The sequence below is a fragment of the Drosophila innubila genome, chromosome X, assembly GCF_004354385.1.
Source record: "Drosophila innubila isolate TH190305 chromosome X, UK_Dinn_1.0, whole genome shotgun sequence".
Lineage (NCBI taxonomy): Eukaryota > Metazoa > Arthropoda > Insecta > Diptera > Drosophilidae > Drosophila > Drosophila innubila.
The window spans coordinates 27583942-27604342 of NC_047626.1; the positions used below are offsets into that span (position 1 = coordinate 27583942).

Sequence of the window (20401 nt, forward strand, 5' to 3'; positions counted from 1 at the left end):
GCATGTGCAAGCGAGACGGCACATTCCAGTAAGAAACTGAAGAGGGATGGCAAGAGAGATGAGCCAAGGCTTTTTAATTATAATTAAACATGCGAGCGAGCGAGCAATTGCTCGGGTGGATGCTATGATATGGCATAATATGGTATGGTATAGAGTGGTATGGTATGGTACGGTTCCTTATGGGTTGGCATAATCACTTAGCCGCGTGCAGCGCAGCATTTAAAATTAATTCTACTCAAGTGCGTTTTGGTCGACCAAAACACGTGGCACACGTGAATGAGAATGGGGAGCAGTCAAAGCAAAAAGATGGCCTACGATTACCGTTAGCATTTTTGCGAGCGAAACAAATTGCACGCTAATTGCTTATGTTCAATTAAAAGCACAAACTCGAAACAAAACAAATTCAAATTCAAATCAAATGAAATGAAATGAAACGAAGCTACAGCAAAACATACACCGTCTGGCCGCTTTGGAATTTGGACTCACTGTGCGCTTTCCCACATACAGTGTTGCCACACTTACTTGCACCTAGTACGATAGTACGATACCTAATAAACCTAGCTTTATGAGGCAAGTTTGCTTTCTAAACAGAATGCATGAGAAACTGTGGTGTACATTTAAATTAAAGCGTTCTAAGAAATCTAGCCTTTAATCTCCAAAATAGAAAGAACGTGAAGTTTGAAAATTTATATAAAATTGAACTGGGACCGTTTTTTACAGTCCAGTTAAATTTGAGCAAAGAAACTATTTAATTTAAAATTAATTTCCATAAATTTAGCTAATTGACTAATATCTTGACTAGACGTTGAAAACTAACGCAATACATGTTTCCAAGGTTCTAAATTACTCACTTAGCTAATATTGTAAACTTGTAAAATCAAAAAATCCATAAAAATACTATTTTCAAAATTCTGTCCTACTTCGGCAGATTTCAAGTGATTTCAAGGTACAGTAAATTAAATATTTATTTTTTTTTATTTAGAAAAGTTGACAACAAAATTATTTTAGTTTAAAAATAAATTAAGTGGTAAGATTTAAGTGAACTGTTAAAATAATTTATAAATAAGTTTAATTTTAAACTGAAAGGAGGGAGAAATTTATAAGTTTTTGGGTGTTCAAAAAACAGATCAACAAATCAGTGTTAGTTGCTGCTGGCGAATAAGGTTTAAATTAGAGTTTCAAAAAAGGTTTACCAAAATTTTATTTTTACTTTAAAAAATAATTTATATTTCAGCCATTTTTATAATTTATTTTAAAATTTAAACCAAAAAAATAACAGCTCGATTAAACAGGAAAACAGCTGAATTGCCTGCGCTAGCAACAAGATACAAGACGAGCGAAGAGCGCAGCAAGAGAGAAAGAGAATGAGAGAGTGTGTGTGCTTGCGAGAGATTGAGAGACGGAGAGATGCACAGACAGACAGACAGACGTTGGCAATGAATGCTTTTTGTTTTGGTTTTGATCTTTTGCGCAAATAATTGCCTAATTGTCTCTGGTCGGGGCTTGTCAGTGGCACGCATCGTTGTTGCCACTGCTGCTGCTGCTGTAGTTGTTGTTGTTGTTGTTATTGTTGCTGCATGCAAATGGCAACGCATATTTCTTACACAAATCCATTTTCATCTATTAATTGGCAGCCCTCAGCAGCTGCTGGCCAGAACGAGGACATCGCTCCCTTTAACACAATTAAGCGCTTAAGCAAATAAAAAATGAAACCAAGGATGCGGTTCTCATCGCTCAATATAAATATGTAAATTCATTGTACTCGAATGCTTGATTTACCTATGAAATATCTATTGGTATCAGTGCGACTTTGCGTTCGGATTTTATAGAAACCAAGTCCAATTTGTTCAAGAAAAAACAACTCATTTATCTTCAGAACTACTTTTTTTTTTTTAAATTAAAGTACTAGTGCGTTACTAAAGAGCTTTAAGCTACTTTAAAAAAGCCATTATAGAACAGCAGAACTTGAAATTATAATTAATATTTTAAAAAAGCTAAGTCAAAGTACTAACATATTACTAAGCTATTTTAAATTTTATTGTGAAATTCGTAACAAACTTTATTTAACTTAAAAAAAAAGATAAGAATTTTAAACTTAGCACTTGGCTTAACTATTTAATAGAAGGAATTAATTTAAAAATGAAACAAACATGAACAAACCATAAATTCTTGAAAATAATTGTAAGCAAATGAAAAACAAAAACATCAGTAAAAATTTAAAAAAAAAAAAAAAAACATTTAAATAAGCATTTCGAGTAATTAGTAATAAATTATAAATCAAGTCATACAAGTAATATATATTTACCAAACACCTTTAAAACATTATCAGGCTTTTGTTTTTGTAATATCGGTTTAAAAATATAAAAATGCATTATCAGATATTTGACTAAGTGTTAAAAATATATTATCGTATAGCTTATATCACTCCTTTAAAATTCCATCCCAGGGCCAAAGTTTCTCGTTATTTTTGACATATTTCAAGATGGCTGCCAAGGCCGCCTGCAGCTTACAGCGTCTTTAAATTGCCAATTCATTTGCATATGTCTGCAAGTGTGTACACACCAAATTGCAGAGCAATTAAATTCGCCGTTGTCGCGTTTTTAACTTACATTTTTTTTATCTGTACTTCATTTTCGCAGGCTGTTGTTATTGTAATTATTATAGCTGCTTGTTGTCAACATATTGATTGCCTTTGTTAATAATATGTTAACGAGGGGAAAAATTATCAGGCACCAGGGCTGCACAAGCAACGCTTTCAACGCTTCTAATTGCATTGCATTGTGCGTCAAGCTGCAAGACATCAGCAACAACAGCAGCAACAACAACGATATCCAATTTCAATACGTAATTTATTAACTGTGACTGTGAAATGCGAATGGGTGCACAATGCACTTTAAAATTGCCTTTTTGGTTTTGAGCTCAGAGTTACGGTAGCAACTTATACATAAGCGTCGCATTTGCAACCCATGATAAATGATAGGGCGACGCCTACGCGCGTCAAGGGTTGTCGCCGTCGCCGTCGCCGTCGCTGCCGTCGCCGTTGCCATTGCCGTCGCAATTTGCGGTACGCCGCAACGCCGATCAAATGCTCGATAAGCGTTGACAACGACACCGGGCAACAGCGTTGGCAACGTGGCTGCGGTTGACAGTGCAAACGGTTGCAAGTCAAAATTAATTAGAATTTTCAACAGCACCAACCAAAGAAGAAAGTTACAATCTAACGCTGTCACATCGAAGTTTACATACACTTGCGTATGTCAATTAGGAAGCAAGAAACCAATCTTTTTGAAAGTCAGCCTGGATCTTCGAGTTTGAGAAATCAGTCATAAAATCTCAACAAATCCAAAATAATTGTGATTTAATCCTAAAATATTATGATTCACCATATTATTATAATCTTTCTTAATTAGCCCTCACTTTTAAGATCGATCATTAAATTGAAAAATTATAATTACGAAAACTTTTGCAACGGTATTTATATTGAAAGTAAATATATAATGCAATAATTATTAATAGATAGATTAATATTAAATTGAAAAATTGTAATTATGATAAAGCGGGAGTCGAAATTATATAGAAAAAAAATCCAATGCAATAATTATTAAAGACAAAAATTAGAAATATAACAACTTTTGAAGCAGAAGTTGAATTGATGCTGATTAAGAATACATGACGTTTTGTTAATTTAAGTAGCCGGTAACTTAGTAGTAATAATATTAATATCGACACTTTTACATCACTAAATAATGTTCAAATTGAAAACATAGCTAAAGAGCTTACCCCCTGTAAGTGTATATGGTTAGCGGTAAATTGAAATCAGTACAAAACAGCAGCAAGTAAAATAAAAAACGATCATTAATCATCAGGCCAAAAACCAAAAGGGTTGACACGCTCGACAGTGCCCGAAATACAAAAACCAAAACAAAAACAAAAGCAGAAGCAGAAAAAAAAGAACGTAAGAAGAAAAACACGCACAAAGGGTGGCTTGACCGGCGCCACAACAAAAACAACAGCAAAAAAAAGAAACAAACGTAGTTTACCTTTTGGTTAAATTTATTTAAATGTCTACTTTTCTACATGCTGGATTTAGTAGCTAGCTGCTGTGGATTTGAATCCTCCTCATCGGACGATGATTCCAGCAAAGACGACAGAAACTGCACACTATGATTATCGACGATATCACGCAAAGCTTCGGCATTTCGGGACTTCTTCATCAATGACGCAATGGCATAATCGTTTAATGCTGGATTGTCCATTAGACCCTTTCGCAGTTGTTTATAGCGCCGACGATTGCGTCGCTGTAAAGCGACTTCGGATATCTCCTCGTCACCTTCCAGGGCATCACCTTCCAGCAGATATTGTACGGCCATCTCGATATTGTTGCCGGCATATTTGAGAGCCCGCCTTGCCTCTTTTTCCGGATAGCCCATGTCTTCGACGATCTGACGCAGCGTTTCATTGCCATCGGTTAGGTTGTCGGTATCATCATTATGTTCCACATTGGTCGACATTTCGGCAGCAGCTTCCACTTCTCCAATATTTACAAATAATTTCAAACAAACATGAAATAGACGCACATGGCACACAAATCAATTTAACATTTCAGTGTCATGTTAATAACAGCTGGACAGTATTCTGGTAAAGCTCCGTTACTCTTGATCTTATCTATACTATTTCTGAAAACAATCATTTATTCACTAATGCAATTTGCTGAATAATAATTGTAAATTCATCAAGTAAGAGTAGCAGGTTCAACAACTTGTTAATTGTGAAAGAAAATAAGCATATTCAAATTCAACTGTCAGTCGCAGTACAGTAACAGAGCCAAAGGAGCATAACAGCAGCCTACAGCTGATGTTAAAATACGCGCACAACATTGAATGTTAAGTAAATATGAATTTCATGTTATGAAAAATTAATTATGTTGGGTATTAATTAAAGAACAAATTTTAAAATAACTTATTATACACTTATAAAATGAGTAACTTGCAAACATTTAAATGTGATCTTTGCAGATGGCAACTGCACAGCCTAAAGCGAAAACAGCTGAGCTGAATATCATTTCCAGGCATCAAACAGCTTTTGAGAGCATCGAAATGTTGTTGCCGTTGTTTACAAAACTTTGATAACATAAAGTTGGCAACAATTATATCACACATACACAAACGGGTTTCAACAGCTGCTGCCCCGCTGTCTTCTTTTGGTCTGCTATTTATGCGTTGCACAATTTTAAATAATCACCCCATTGGGAAATTTCATGGAAAGTCCAACAAATACAACAATCGAAACCCTTTCGTTCTCTTAGTTTTGCTTTGCATTACTTTACTATTTGTACGTGTGTGTGTGTGCGTTTGTATACGTGTGCGTTGCTTACACTGATTTATTGCCATTTTCTTGGTGCCTTGTGTTTGTGCTTTTCGGTTAACTCTTTGTTTATAAGCAGCCGAGGGACAAACAAGTGGCCCGTAAAAAGCATTGCCATACCCTCATCTATCACAATTTCTTGCTGCTGTTCTTACATTTTTGGGTTTAAAAACGCATTATTCTGCTTTTTTGGTAATTGAAGTTTTTAGTTTTCATTAGCTGATGCCCGCCACGGGTCGACAGGGGACGAAACGAGGCAATGGGCGAACAATATAATGACCTGACATACAGACACACATATATGTATATTTAAAATTAAGACTGCTAAAAGAACAACATTTTTGTATGTATAAAACTGCAGTCGTTCACAGCTTATTTAGCCCATTAAATATAAGTTTTTATATTTATTAAATTTAATTATAATCTACTTATTATTTTATTATACATAAGTATAACTTTTGAACAGAAGATATCCTCAAAACTCAAACGCAGATTTCATAACTAATGTTAAAACTTAAACAAAAGCTTTTAATGTCCCACGTAGCTAGTACTGTAGTCGTAGTTATTGTATTATAAGAAACTCGTGTACAATAGTTATTAGAAATAAAAAAATAAATGATTTCAGTGATAAAAAAATATGTGAATTATAATATCAGTAATTACAAAATAAAAAATATTTTCATTGAAAAATGTAGATTTTTCGTCAATGATTACATTTAGTTGACCCACTGTGTTTATTGAACAGCTGCGATCGCTCTGTAAACCTACTGGGTGCCTTTCAAAAAAGTTCAATTTAAGTACACATAAAAATTATACTTACAATAAAATAACAAATACCAAAACTTTGAAGTGAGTTTCGAGTCTTGCAATCTATCTACTAAGTACATGACCGTTAGTGTAGATCAAGAACACGAACATATATCTTAACATATAACCGCGAAAATCACGTAGGGGCCATCATATCTCAGATACTATAAGAGTTAGAGACACCAAACTTGGTATGTAGGTTCCTCTATATTGCAAGCAGATCAAGTTTGTTTCAGAATTCGTCCACGCCCCCTTTACCGCCCAAAAATCGACATAGAAAATTTCATATCCAAATTATAAGAACAATTTAAAAGCTAGAGACACCAAACATGGTATGTAGGTTCCTCTATATTGCAAGCAGATTAAGTTTGTTTTAGAATTCGGCCACGCCCCTTTTACCGCCCAAAAACCGACATAGAAAATTTCATATCTAAATAATAAGAACAATTTAGAAGCCAGAGACACCAAACTTGGTATGAAGGTTCCTCTATGTTGCAGGCAGATCAAGTTTGTTTCGTTTTTGAATCAAACAGCTATATCATAAATATCATATCAAACTTCATAGAGATTTTGTACTTTTTAAGTACAGGGTCTTAACATGCACATTAAAAATTGTAATTCAAAGGCAATGTACAATTCTTTTATTTAGCGTTGACAACAGTTCACACACAATCGGTTGAGCAGCCCTGGCAAATGACGCGTTGAAGTAGAAGCAGACGCAAACGGAACGTAAGGAGAAACGTAAACCGATACTCTTCGAATGCTTACGCCGCACTCGTATTGCAGCAATTTTAAAACGGATATCAAAGTTTTCAACTTGAGCATTTGAAATATGGGCAAAACGTGACGCTGACATCAACAGCGGCAGCGACATCGATAGTTATCGCAGCGGCTTTTGCAATTGTTCGATTTTACAAATGGCAAAATCACTTAACACACCGTTAACACCCACATTAGTTGTACTTGGCCGCACACACACACACGCACCCGCACACATGTGTGTGTTTGCCTGGGAAATGCGCAGCGCTCCACTTACAGTTTCGTTTCAATTACTTTTGTAGCTACCCCCGGACAGACTGGCAGACTGGGAAACTGGGCAACAGGGATCATAATCGAATTAAATGCATTGCCAACAATACTGAACCGAAAAAGTCATTAAAAACGCGAGGCTAACGATTGCACGCAAATTTGTTGCTCCCTGCACCAGTTTTCCCCTTCCTTTATTATACCATCTTATTACCCGTTGAGTGCCAGTGGTACTTTTGTACCGAAAACTATACAGATTTATCGATGAATGCTCCGCAGGGCTGCACAGTAGGGTGCGTCGATTTTTTCACAAAAAATGGTAACCCCAATTCGTTATCTATTTTCAATTCTAAGATGTTTTCACCAAGAAACCATAGTTCTAAAATCAATTCATAGTCCCCGCTTTTTGACTTGAACAATTTAGAATTTTTTTTTTTAAATTAAGTTTTAAGGACAATTGGTCCTTTGATTGTATGATAATTCTATATAATTTTTAAAGACCTGGTCCTAACGAGAGGATCGGACTAAAAATACACTAAAGATATGCTTATAATTAAGCAGCCTGAACCGGATCATGAACCGAACACTTCAAATTATTTACTTTGCGAACCCAAACCCAAACCGAACCGCTTTTTAAAATAAAAAGTTCGGTTCGAAAAGAAAAAAGAATTACATAAATTTTATGGTTTTCTAATATTACGCAATTATTTGAGACTACGGTTTAAAATAAGTCATATTTAAATTTTTAAATAAATTTAAATCATCATCAAAATTTTATTTCTTAAATAAAAAATTAAATTAGTTCAAAATGTTGAGAATAATGTGTAACAATACAAATATTTTTTGTATGAAATTGAACCAAGGTTCGAACCCAAACCTTGGGTTCACGGGGTATTTAAATTAATTCGCGAACCGAACCGATGTCTTGCTCTATGGCTCGAACCGCCGAGCCGAACCATTAACAAAATTTTGGAGGATTGCGGCCTTGCTTATAATAACATTGATAACAATTTCGAAAAAAAAAACATTTTCTACTCAAAAGCAGAGATTTAAAAACTTTTGCTTTTTCGTAAAAACATCTTAGAATTGACTGTTGATTACAAATGAGCAAAACAGAAATAAAGTATGCTGAAATCTGTGCGGAATTGAGCAGTGAACGTTTCAAATGCGGCTGTGAAGTTGTGATTCCTACAAATAACAATATAGATATTGCTCACCACATGCCATCGAGTCCCATAGGGTTGTCATACACAAACACACACACACATATCCATATATGCATACATACATAAATACATACATACGTGCCAAAAACTATGGCCCATGAATGGAATTGGTATTGGTACTGGGAATCGCACGTGGCGCGCTGGTCACCCGAGATAAGCAACTGTCGACGCGTGGCCCGCCACTGGAAGCGCTCAATCTAGCTGTCTCTCTTCCACTCATGCACAAAAGATACATATCAATGAGCATAGCACAGAGAAAGAAAGAGAAAGAGTGAGGAGAATGCATTACGTATTTATGACTTGAAATCGGATTGGCAGATTCTTTTCATTGCGATTATCGTTATTAATATTATTAGTGTTTGCACTAAGCAACTGACTTCCGTTTGCTTTATTTATTTATTGCAATCTTTTTCTTCTCTCTCCTATGCCTTTTTTCAGAGGCGTTGAACTGTAAATTGGAAAAAAGGCGAATCTGAAAACTGAAACTTGACAAAGGATTGATGATCTTAAACAGTTTTAATGGCGGCAGCGAAAGGGAAAAAGTTTTTAACGGATAGATTTCCGAGTTGGAATGTAGTTCTAATATCCAGTGATTTTTTTCTATTATAAATATTATTTATACTACTGTTATTATTACTTTATTATAATAGTAAAGAATATCAAATAGTTATTTCGGTAAACAAATTTTTCTTAATATTTTTAGAGGCGAAAACATAAGTTTTGAACTTAAAATTTATTGGCTAATAAATCGATAAATAAAAAACACCACATAAGATTGTCCAGTTAAATTTAACCTGAAAAATATTTATACCCGTTACTTACAAAATAATTAAAAGTATATGGTATTTGTTGAAATGATGAAAACAGGCAGAAGGAGACATCTGCGACCCTATAAAGTATATATATTCTTGATTAGCATCAACAGCCGAGCTGTTATAGCCGTGTCCGTCTTTCGGTATGTGGAAGCGACTATATTTAAGAGAATATCGAGCCCCATTTGCATAAATAATAATTTGTTTTTTAATGCAAAAGTGTTTATTACTTCCAACAGCATCTGCACCAAAAATATTAAATTTGAATTTTATATATTTACGAAGATATTGGCCTGTCAATTATAACGTAAGCGACAAACGGCTTACGAAACACTACACACGAAAACTCAAAAAAACTCTGTCTTGTAAAATTTGCTTTTTGGATAAAACGGTTTTTTTTTGTAATTGACTATATCTATTATTATTATCTATTATCGTACTTCACCGTAACAGTATCTGTTAAATTGATCAGCAGTAATTGCTGTTTTAATTTTTAAGCCAAGCGCCTAAAAGTCTGCAATGGGATGGGGGTCTCGACTATAGCCTTTCCCGCTTGTTTAATTTGACATTAATTTCTAAATATTTACGTTGAAATGTCTTTCAGCTAGTTAACTAAGACCTTAAGTAGACATTGAAAAAGTGGGTCTGAAAAGTTAGGACTCCCCACCCCACAAGTAAACCCCGTTTCAATGCCAACAACTCAGTTTGCTCTCCCCATGCGGCACACTTGAAATTATGCAAATATGTTGCAGCCACAACCTAGGACAACAACAAACGACACAGCAATACTAATTTTACACAAACGAGACAACCCCAATTCAAATGCACCCCTCCGCCCCCTCCCCGCACCTCAGCACAAGTAATGACTTGATGCGTTATGTGGCACACACACACACACACACACACTCTAACTCGCACATACATAAATATTCATACAAAATTAAGTTTGTTGCATTTTTAGGAAAGAAAATGGAAAATCAAGCTTAGCAAATCACAAATTTATGTGGCAATCCATCAATGCCACAGCCGGAGCATTGAAGGAAATGTGGAGAGAGGGCGACAGTTGCAGTGACTGTGACTGTGGCAGTGGCAGTGGCAGAAGTGGCATTGCCACAGTCACGGCCATGGCCCACTAATCGCTTCCCACGATCGTCGAGCGCACAACGAAAATTTCAATATGTAAAATTGCGCCTTCATTAATCCGTAAATTAGAAGCATTGAATGATATCTGGCTCAACTGGCCGGTTGACTGCACCTCCCCCCCTCTGCACCACCACCCCTCCACAACAGAGTCACCCTCTCCCTCTTTGTCTCTCTTTCACACTCACCCCATCGATTGGCTGGTGCTGACAAACAAGCCGCGTTTTTGAAGTGCACCCTGCAGTCCAGCAACAAATCACTGCACACACACACACACACTCACACACACCGACACACACACACATAAGCATCGAGAGTTAAACTGCAGAACAACGTCAACTATGAGGGGCAATTCCAAACCCAAACCCGATCCCATCCCATTCCATCGTTTCACCACCACAGGGCAAAAGAAGCAGCAACAACAGCAACTGCACTGCACAGTGGTCAGATGATTGTGAAATTGTCATTTCAAATCCGTCGTTAAAACTGAAAAATAAAACTTATATGTAAAAAAAAAATGCTCAATAAATAATTAGTTTATATTTCTTCTTTTTATTATTTAATGATAAATAATATGAAAAATTACATTTAAAGCAGAGCTTCAAGTAAAAGACCATAGTTAAATTAACCAAAAATTTTAATTTTTTTTTTAATTAACATTCAAAATATTTAATTAATTAATTATATTGTTTTAATATGCTGTTAATTAGTAATACAGTGACTAAGACGATGAGGTTGCTAGGTCTTAAGCCGGACCAATTTCAAACATACATGCTTAACTTTGTCAAAACTAAACCGATTTTGTCATATCGATCACAAATTGGCTTTTAAATTCACTCTTCGTTCAAATTTAATTCATTACGTCAAAAAAATATTTCCACTTAGATTTGAATTCAAAGACTTGGGAATTTTGAAAATTGCTAATTTTAAATCTCAAGTTTTCACTTTTAATCAACTTCTTATATCGTAATTACTAATTAACATAAAACAACAATTTAAACTTGATTCTAAGAAGTTTCATTATTTGTTGTAAGCAATCATGCCAAATTTGAAAAAAAAATTTTACTTGTTAAGTTGCTAGTTCCATGGATTGCTTAACATAAATCTGTCAAAACTGGACCGATTTTCAAGCGGAGTGTCATTTTGATCATGGATTGGCCGCTAAATTTAATCAATTTCGTATCCTCTAGATCTACACTGATAAACAAAATGTTCTAAAATCAAGATTTTGGCCTCAGAACTAAGATTTTTGGTGTAATAAATGCGTCGAGCATAAAATTCTTAAATTAAGAAAACACATCTTGATTTTAACAACATTTTTAAAAAGACCTATTTCTTATTTTAAGAATAAATGTTCTTAAAATTAAATAATAAAATAAATAAAAATTATTTTTTATATTTATAATTTTTTTTTAATTTTTAAACTTTAATTTATTTATATTATATTCTGTTTTAGTAATTTTATAAATGTTATTTTAATTTGTTACACAGCAGGTCAAACATTATTGTAACTATTTTTATTATATTTATTTGCATACTTGTCACAACGTTTCGATGCCCTTGAGTCACTGTCAAATGACATGCCACTTTATTAATTACGTGCGTACCACTGTGCGCTCTGATGTCACTGACATGTCAACGACAAAGACAACGAAGGATGACACAAGAGCAACAAAAACAACAACAGCAAAATGTTGAGCGGTCGCAACGCAACGCAACGAAACCAAACGAAACGAAATAAAATAAAATGAAATTTATATTAAAACTGTATTAGCCAGAACGCGCGCTGCTGGCGTCGACGTCAGCGTCGCTGGCTGACTGGCTGTCAAAATCAGGAACGCATCCTGGGTTAGGTCATTTGAATGAGGCAACGGCATACGCTATACGCTGTTCCCCCTTTACCACCATGCCCCCCACCACAACCAAATTGTACGCACTGAAGCATGAAAAATGCGGCGACCACAGGAGCAGAGGCAACAGCAGCAGCATCATCATCATCATCAAGAGCGGCAGCGGCAGCCATCAGGGACAGGACTCAATTCGAGTGTAAAAACGATGCAAGGAGCTGCCGCGACCGTTTGACATTTTCGTGTGCATAATTAAATTACGCAACGGACAGAGAGGGAATGAGAGGAACAGAGAGCAGCAAAGCGGCAACGGGGGACAGAGTTACATATTTAGATCCATTAGCAGAAATCGACAAGTAAATATATTTTCAGTTACACAGTTATCAAGTAATTTTTTTGATAAAATATTAATTCGACATAGGTATATTTAAAAACTAGTCGTAATGGCTATAGTCGATATCCCGACCATATAATACCCGTTACTTATTTCAATATATATAAAAGTACTTTATCGAAATTACTATCTACTGCATACTTTTGGTTGCTTGTATTGCCTAAATTTTTAATAACTTGCTGCGATTAAGTGGGATAATAGATAATATTAATAGATAACGTAAATTGCCATAAAAACCGAATTATTTTACAAACTGTGGGGCGTGTCAAAAATTTAAAACAAACTTGACCTGCGCTGGGACTTTAGAAATCTGTGTGCCAAATTTGGTTGCCTATCTCTTATGGTCTCTGAGATCTAGGCGCTCACTCAGACGGATAGACGGACATGGCTAAATCAACTCGACTGTTAAAGCTGATCAAGAATATATATAATTTATAGGGTCGAAAATGGCTTCATCTCTCTGTTGCATACATTCTAACGAACACAATATACCCTTTAACTTATTTTTTAAGTAACGGGTATAAAAATAGAAGCATATACAACAAAATGTTCTCTTTGTAAAGATATTCCGAACGAGAACATCTGATTTCTCTTATTTTAACAGAATTATAATAAGGTATATTTTTAATTAGATCATAGATAAAAAATCTGTTTTGGTTTACCAAACATATAGTAACATATGCTATTATTAGTGGATGGTAAATAAATTTTGTAAGGTGTTATACAATAGGTTTGTTAGACAACTCAAGTTAAATTACAAGGACATATTTTCAATTTTTTTTAGATCATTTCAAGAAATCAGGGGTATCCATTCGTGGGCATAATGTCAAGGTCGTCCTGTTTTTCATGTTTTTCTTCAATTTATTAATATTTTCAATATGTAAAAACCACCAAAAAAATTTTAAAGGTTCGGTTCGGCGATTCAAACCATAGAGCAAGACTTCGGATTGGTGTGCGATTTGGTTTATATTCCCCCTGAGCCCAAGGTATGGGTTCGAACCTTGGTTCAATTTTATATAAAAAATATTTTTATTGTTATAAATTTTTCTCAACATTTTGAACTAGTTAAATTTTTTTTTTTAAGAAATCAAATTTTAAAGATAATTTAAGTTTATTTGAAGACTTAAAAATATGACTTATTTTAATCCAAAGTCTCAATAAAAATTAATATTAAAAAACCTTAAAATATAAGTAATAATTTTTTTTCGAACCGAATCTTTCATTTTAAAAAGGGTTTTAGTTTCGGGTTTGCGAAGTAAATAATTTCAAGGTTTCGAACCGAATCGAACCGAATCGGTTCTACGAGGTGCGGTTCAGAACCGGTTTGCAGCCTTCATTTGTATACTGTATGATCACAAAGCTTATAATAAATCAGTCCTATAAGCTCGAACCTTGTTATTATTATGATTGGGAATTTACCTTGAAGCCAGAGGTTGTTGCCGCGGGATTTAGCTCGATGTTGATGTTGTTGGGCTCCATAATGAGGCCCAGACTCTGTAAATTGCACGCCTGCGGCAGTTGCATGGTGGGCGTGGGCACCTTAAGCACCGCAACTGTGCAATCTATGCTGCTGGCGGACACCGTTGCCGTTGCTGGCAATGTTTCCGGCATCTTGTGTTGTTCCTTCAATCAGCACTTGTTGCTCTCCTCGTTCTTCTTGCTGTGGTTGCAACTTCTTCTCCTTTTCGGCGCCAACCGCCAAGCACTGCAGAAATACAATATAATACACTTCGTTTGACTTATCGGTATTCAAAAGTGGAGTAAAGAGTTTAGCCAACAAAATGTTAATAATGAAAAACAATATTCTTACGACTTAGTTTATTAAATATCCCATACTCTCTGTACGACACTTTGTACTCTGTAATTAATCACATTTTATATACATCTTTAATAAAATAAAATCATTTGGAGTCATCTTTATAAAGCTGTTGAGTTTCTTCTTTAAGAAACCTCTTTATGGAACCCATTGGATCACTTTTCGAAGAAACAATTTGAATTGTTTTTGAACCCTTTGCATTTTTACTAATTTTTTGGATTAAGCTCAACACAACACGTTGAAGCTTTAGAGTTGTTTTGGATTTTACTCTAAAATTCATGGGATCAATCTCTGGATTGGACTCCAATCTATAAAAACAATTATATCCTGTTGTATCAAACCCTTAATTTATCACTTTAATTTCAATAAAATCCTCCCATTCAGAACCATTTCTTTTAATTTCTCTCATTTGGTTTCCCCAGGTTAGAACCCTTAGGTTATCTTCTCTTCCGCTTAGAACCCTTAACCAAATAAAAATGCGTATAACATTAGCTTAAGAACGCATATTTCTTCGTCTTTTTTTTCAATATACTTAAAGTTTGTGAATGCGAATGCTTTTGCGTTGCAGTTTATTTTTAGTCTCCAGTTTTGGTATAAGTTGTCTATAACTTATTCCTATATTTAATGGTAGGTTCATATAATATAGTAGCACATGGTGTCTCCACGCGAGAGCAAATACAAATACAAATCGTAAATAAAAACAAATTAAGTAAAAAATAAAAAAAAAACATTTGATGCGCAGATAAATTAGGCAAAAAAAAAATCATCAATATGTAGCTGTAATATCCAGACGTTGTGAGGAGTGGCCAGATCTGTAGGGCGTTGTAAGCTATTCCTTCAGACGGCTACGAATCTCGTTGGGCAGCTCCGCCAGCGGGACGGTGGACTCCTGCCGCGTGGTCACGTCACGTAGCTTGACCACACCTTGGGCCAACTCGGCATCGCCCAAGACGATGGCCAAAGGTATTTGATGCTCCTCGCAATGTTGCAATTGGGCCAGAAGTTTGGGATTCAGTTTGTAGGAATGCTCCGCCTGTAATTAGAACGACTTGGCCAATGATTCATGTTAAAGCGTACAATGACATGACTCACCTTAATGCCTGCATCCCAAAGCTGATTGAGCACGCGTAATCGCTGCTCGTGTAGACCCTTGTGAGCGGATGCCACATACACCTCCACATCGTTAGTGCGCAACTTGACTTTGGTGGCCGCAAATTTGGCTTCCAGCACCGCAAAGATGCGCTCCACGCCAATGGAGACACCCACACAGGGGACAGCCTTGCCGCGTGGATCGAACATGCCAACCAAATTATCATAGCGTCCGCCGCCGGCGACAGATCCAACGGTACCGCCACTTCCCTGTTCCGTCACTGCCTTTCCATTCTCAAGCACTGGCGATGCTTTAACGGGTGAACCGACAGCGCCAGGCTCAGCCTTAAGTACACCCTCGTAGATGACACCCGTATAATAGTCGAGGCCACGGGCCAGACTCAAATCGAAGCTAATGCGCGACTCGAGTCCAAAGAGAGCACAGTAGTTGAGCAGCAGCTGCATTCCCTCGAGTCCCTTGACAGCATTGGGTACCGCCTTGAGCTTTGGATCCGACAGCAGCTGCTCAACAAGCTCTTTGCCACCGCTAAGACGCACATACTCGCCAATCTTGTCGGCCGTGTCGCCATCCAGACCCTTCTCATCAACCATTTCCTTGCGCACTTCCTCCCACGGTGACTGCAATTGTACAATAGTTGTTAGTTCGAGAAAAAGTCGAGTCTTTAATTGCTGGTTACCTTGTCCAACTTGTCGACCGCAGAGCAGATGGCACGGAAGTCCTTTGCGGGAACGCCACATGCCTCAAACATGCCATCCAATAGCTGGCGATGATTCAGCTTAATCACATAGTCGCCAATATCAAGGGTATCGAGAATTTCGGCAACAATCTTAACGCATTCGGCATCCGCCAACATGGGATCATAGGTGCCGGCAATATCGAAATCACATTGATAGAACTCACGATAGCGACCACGTGTCATCGCCGGATTGTCACGCCGATAGACCTTGGCAATGTGATATCGTTTAATGCTGGATATCTTGTTCATGGCCAGATAGCGAGCCAGGGGAACGGTCAAGTCATAACGCATCGATAATATCTCGCCGCCCTGATCTTTTAGATCATAAATGAGCTTCGAGTCCTCGCCATATTTGCCCGTTAGTACCTCCTGGAATCGTAGTTGGAAATTGAGAAGATAATAATGAAATGGACCAAACAATTTATCATACCTTGAGCTCAAAAACGGGCGTATCGATGGCCTCGCCGCCGTGACGCTTAAACACCTGGATGATCTTGTCGAGCACACCTTGACGCAACGTCATCTGTTGTGGCGCATAGTCGCGTGTTCCTTTTGGCGTCTTCAAGGTGAACTTTTGATTCGTTGGCGCCGCATCGCCACCGAGTTTGGCCTTCAAGGCCAACAGACGTGACACCTCCTCATCGATCTGCAAGTGCAACAAAAATAAGTTACCAAATTAATTGGCGATCAATTTTCATGTGTTTGTCTATATGTGCACTTAGATGCTAACCTTATGCATTTGTTGTTGTTGTTCTTGTAATTGTTGTTGTTGTTGCTGTTGTGCTTTGACTTGTTGTTGTCCAACCGATGTTGATAACGCGCGCTCGACGCTAGATGGCGCCAGCGGCTGCTGCCGGCGATCAGAATTAAGGCAACGACACTGTAACGCAGCACTACAGCGCCACTGGCGGCCAATTGAACGCAACATTTTTGGATTTCAATACTTTTCTTATTATTTTTTAACTCTCTTTGCAACAACTTTTTGCATTTGCTATTTTCAAACCTAATAAACAACAACAACAATAAAAAAAAAACAAACCGATTAAAGTTGATATTCTTTTTTTGTTAATTTAAACTTTCAGAAAAGTTTTCAACTTTTGCGATTTTTAAAGTAATTAATGTTAGTTACGAAACAAGTGAAATTGTTAAATGTACAAAAACTAATGCGTGTGTTTGTGCGTGTGTTTGTGTTTATGAGTGCGTGTGTGTCTGTATACAATATAAAATAAATTTTTAAAAATAATATTAATTCTATGAAATAATACAAAATGCCAACTCCTTATCTTAAGACAAACGAATTATTGCGTTCTATTGACCGCCGGTTTTCAACTGTATTTTTATTTTTTATTTGTTTACTTGTTTTGATTGTTTTGGGATTGAAACATGTTTTTCAACACTTGACACTTTTTTTTGAGCACTTGAAATAAAACTGAAAACGATAACGCACTGGAAAAGCGAAGTCGCGACGACCTTGCCGCTTAGGCAAGTTCAAGGCAGTGCTGCCATATCATCCTTTTTCAGGACAGATTTGTCCCTTTTTTAAAATGATTTTGACTGAACTTTGCTGAAACATCCCCTATCCGGAAATCTGTCCTTTTTTAATTTCTGTTATACTTTTTAAATATTCGCTTAAAATATTTATTTAATATTTAAATAAGTGAGTGACACGTTGAAGTTGACTTGATTCACTTGTAAACGAGTCAAAAAAGATTTGCACAAATTTCGGAAATCGTGATTAATAGGGCTGGTTGCGACGTTAACGATTGCAATAACGCCTACTGCAAATCACTTTTGCCAATTTAGCTATTTTTTAAGCTATTTTTAAGGGGCCGACAAGTTTTTTAAGGTATTTAAAAACACTTAATCATATATTTTTTTGTTTTGGGTGCTTACTCTTTTTGTAGAATTTCTTTTCGCGGCAAATACAGCAATAACAAAAAAATTGATGCATGATATTATTCATGTGTACTTAAAAACTGTGAAAAATATGGAATTTTTAGATTTGTCCTGTTTTTCTGTCTCTTTAAAATATTTGTCCTTTTTTAGAGTACGTCTATCCACTTTTTATTATCGACTTATAGCAGCACTGGTTCAAGGACGTTTGAAACCAGCTCAACATTTCACTTAATTCGTACAAGTTTAAAGAAAATATTTGAATTATGTACTCTGCCCAATTTAAATCTAAGCTATGCCTTAAATGTCAGCGAACTGAATCAATTGATTCACTAGTTCGCAGCTCATTATTATATTATATTATATATTATAATATTTACATACATAATATTCCCACTGAATATTTTATATATGATAAAAATCTCAAGTTATGTTAAATCCAGTTTTTAAATATCGATAAATCGATAGGCTTGCAACTGTTATCAAGCTGCAAATAACAGCTGATTTCAGCGCTCTTGAATATAATCGGTAATTAAAAAAATTACTCTGACTAAAATGCTGCTTACACACACACACACACACACACACACACACACACATGCACCCATGGACACCGTCAGTTGTTGCTAAGCCGGTTTTAGCTATGCCTCTTGCTTGGCCAGTCAGTCGGTCATGAGCACAGAAAACAATCACAATAACAACAACGACCAATAAATGTTCAACATTAACATTAAGTGCAAAAAAAAGGGGCAAAATCAACGAGAGTTGCAAATGGAGACACAAAAAAGCTCTTCGTGATTTATGCATCGACTGACTGTCAAAGAGACCAAACTTTGAGTTCGAGTATGTGAAGAGAGTGTATGTAAGAGCAACGAACGATACAATTACATCAATAGCAATACCAACAACAGCAATCGAATGTGAAAGTGCTGTTTTGTTGTTGCCACTGTCAATTAAGGTACCCATTATGTACATGCAATCTAATTAAAAGGTTGCTCTAATGTAAAACTTAAAAAATGGAGCTGCCAACGCAGCAAGAGCGGGAATTGCGTGCTTGGAGTCTGTATGAAATTGTTTTGGCAATAAATTACATACATACATACGTGAAGCTGATGAAATACATAACTCAAATTACATGTATACACACTCGATAAAAGTGCAACAGGGTTAAAAAAAAGAACATTAGCAAGCATACATAAATAATTGTGCAGAGATATGAGTTGATGATTGCACTTGTTAGTTTCTATGCAAATGCATTTGCCCGCATGCATACAACACAAATATATATGCATACATATGTATGTATGTATGTATTTATGGGTCTCTTACTGACCTTCTCTTTAGACTCCTTCGATGCTTTCAGCTGACGCACGAGATCGCCTTGTAATTTGATTTGTTCCAAAATCTGTTCACGCGTATCACTCATATTCCAAATGCCACAGCACTAACAATAAAAACAATACCACTACACAACAATTTTTTTTTATCGCAAATCTGCACAGCGTCGTGGCCAAATATGTAATAATATCAAGCTTTTGTTAACTTCGCGCGGTTTGTAATTACTTTATTGTTGGCTGCCAAAAAAAATGCACGCGGCCAGCCGTAAGTAACAGCACCAGTGTTGCCAATTTCTTACAGGAAAAAATAGCTGTTTTTGGCTGGAAAGCATCATCCGATAAATAGCTGAAATTGCGATGCAAAGTAGTAAAATAAAAAAAAGACAACTTTTTTAACATTATTTTCTCATTGATTTATAAAAATTATCAATTATGTTGTCTAATAAGACAAAATTGGCATCATATATAAAAATGTCATATTTGTAGCTAATATCAATTTTAAAATCTTCTTCTAGTAATCGCACTCTGGAAATGGTCAAAAATTTGCTATTAAAAAGCTAAGTTGGCAACAGTAAAAAGCATGTAAATAAGCTCAACGCGAAAGCGCAACAAAGAGAAACGTCAGCGCAAAATGACCAACGTAACGTTAGTTAAAACGTGAATATCGATACCAATGTATTATCAACGTTGATACTTGGGCGATGCTGAATTTAATATTTATTAAGATTCTGTAATATAGAAAATAAAAAAAATCATTTCGCTTATATTTACTACAATTCAAAAATATTAGCCGCAGCGCCATCTAGGCGTGAAAGTTGTTAAGCATAATACGACAGAGCTGCCAACTGTTGCCAACGTAGGTATTTCTGGGATTCAAGGTTGCCACACCGTT

At 36.1% G+C, this 20401-nt stretch overlaps 3 protein-coding genes across 4 annotated transcripts in view; all 3 read right to left on the bottom strand.

Moving 5' to 3' along the window:
* The window catches only part of LOC117794083 (LIM/homeobox protein Lhx3), a 76756-nt gene extending 57158 nt beyond the window's left edge, over positions 1–19598 (bottom strand). The window contains exons 1-2 of the mRNA XM_034634561.1: positions 19506–19598; positions 14036–14321 (exon numbers count right to left, since the gene is read on the bottom strand). Coding sequence (XP_034490452.1) covers positions 14036–14227 — 192 coding nt within the window. The 5' untranslated portion in view covers positions 14228–14321; positions 19506–19598. The remainder of the gene's footprint in view (positions 1–14035; positions 14322–19505) is intronic.
* Positions 4033–4595, bottom strand: LOC117794084. Its single transcript, XM_034634563.1, has one exon. The coding sequence runs from the start codon at positions 4509–4511 to the stop codon at positions 4074–4076; it is 438 nt and encodes a 145-aa protein (XP_034490454.1). The 5' UTR covers positions 4512–4595; the 3' UTR covers positions 4033–4073.
* LOC117794082 (histidine--tRNA ligase, cytoplasmic) lies at positions 14921–19783 on the bottom strand. 2 transcript variants are annotated; one of them, XM_034634558.1, is made up of 6 exons: positions 19506–19619; positions 17010–17282; positions 16710–16925; positions 16220–16648; positions 15525–16160; positions 14921–15465 (listed from the first exon to the last, which is right to left on the bottom strand). In XM_034634558.1, exons 2-6 carry the CDS (start codon positions 17205–17207, stop codon positions 15262–15264), a joined length of 1683 nt encoding a protein of 560 aa, XP_034490449.1. In that variant the 5' UTR covers positions 17208–17282; positions 19506–19619; the 3' UTR covers positions 14921–15261. The 2 variants fall into 2 exon arrangements, with proteins under 2 accessions (XP_034490449.1, XP_034490450.1); XM_034634559.1 differs by lacking the exon at positions 17010–17282 and having other exon boundaries at positions 14975–15465; positions 19506–19783.
* Positions 19784–20401: the final 618 nt, after the last annotated feature.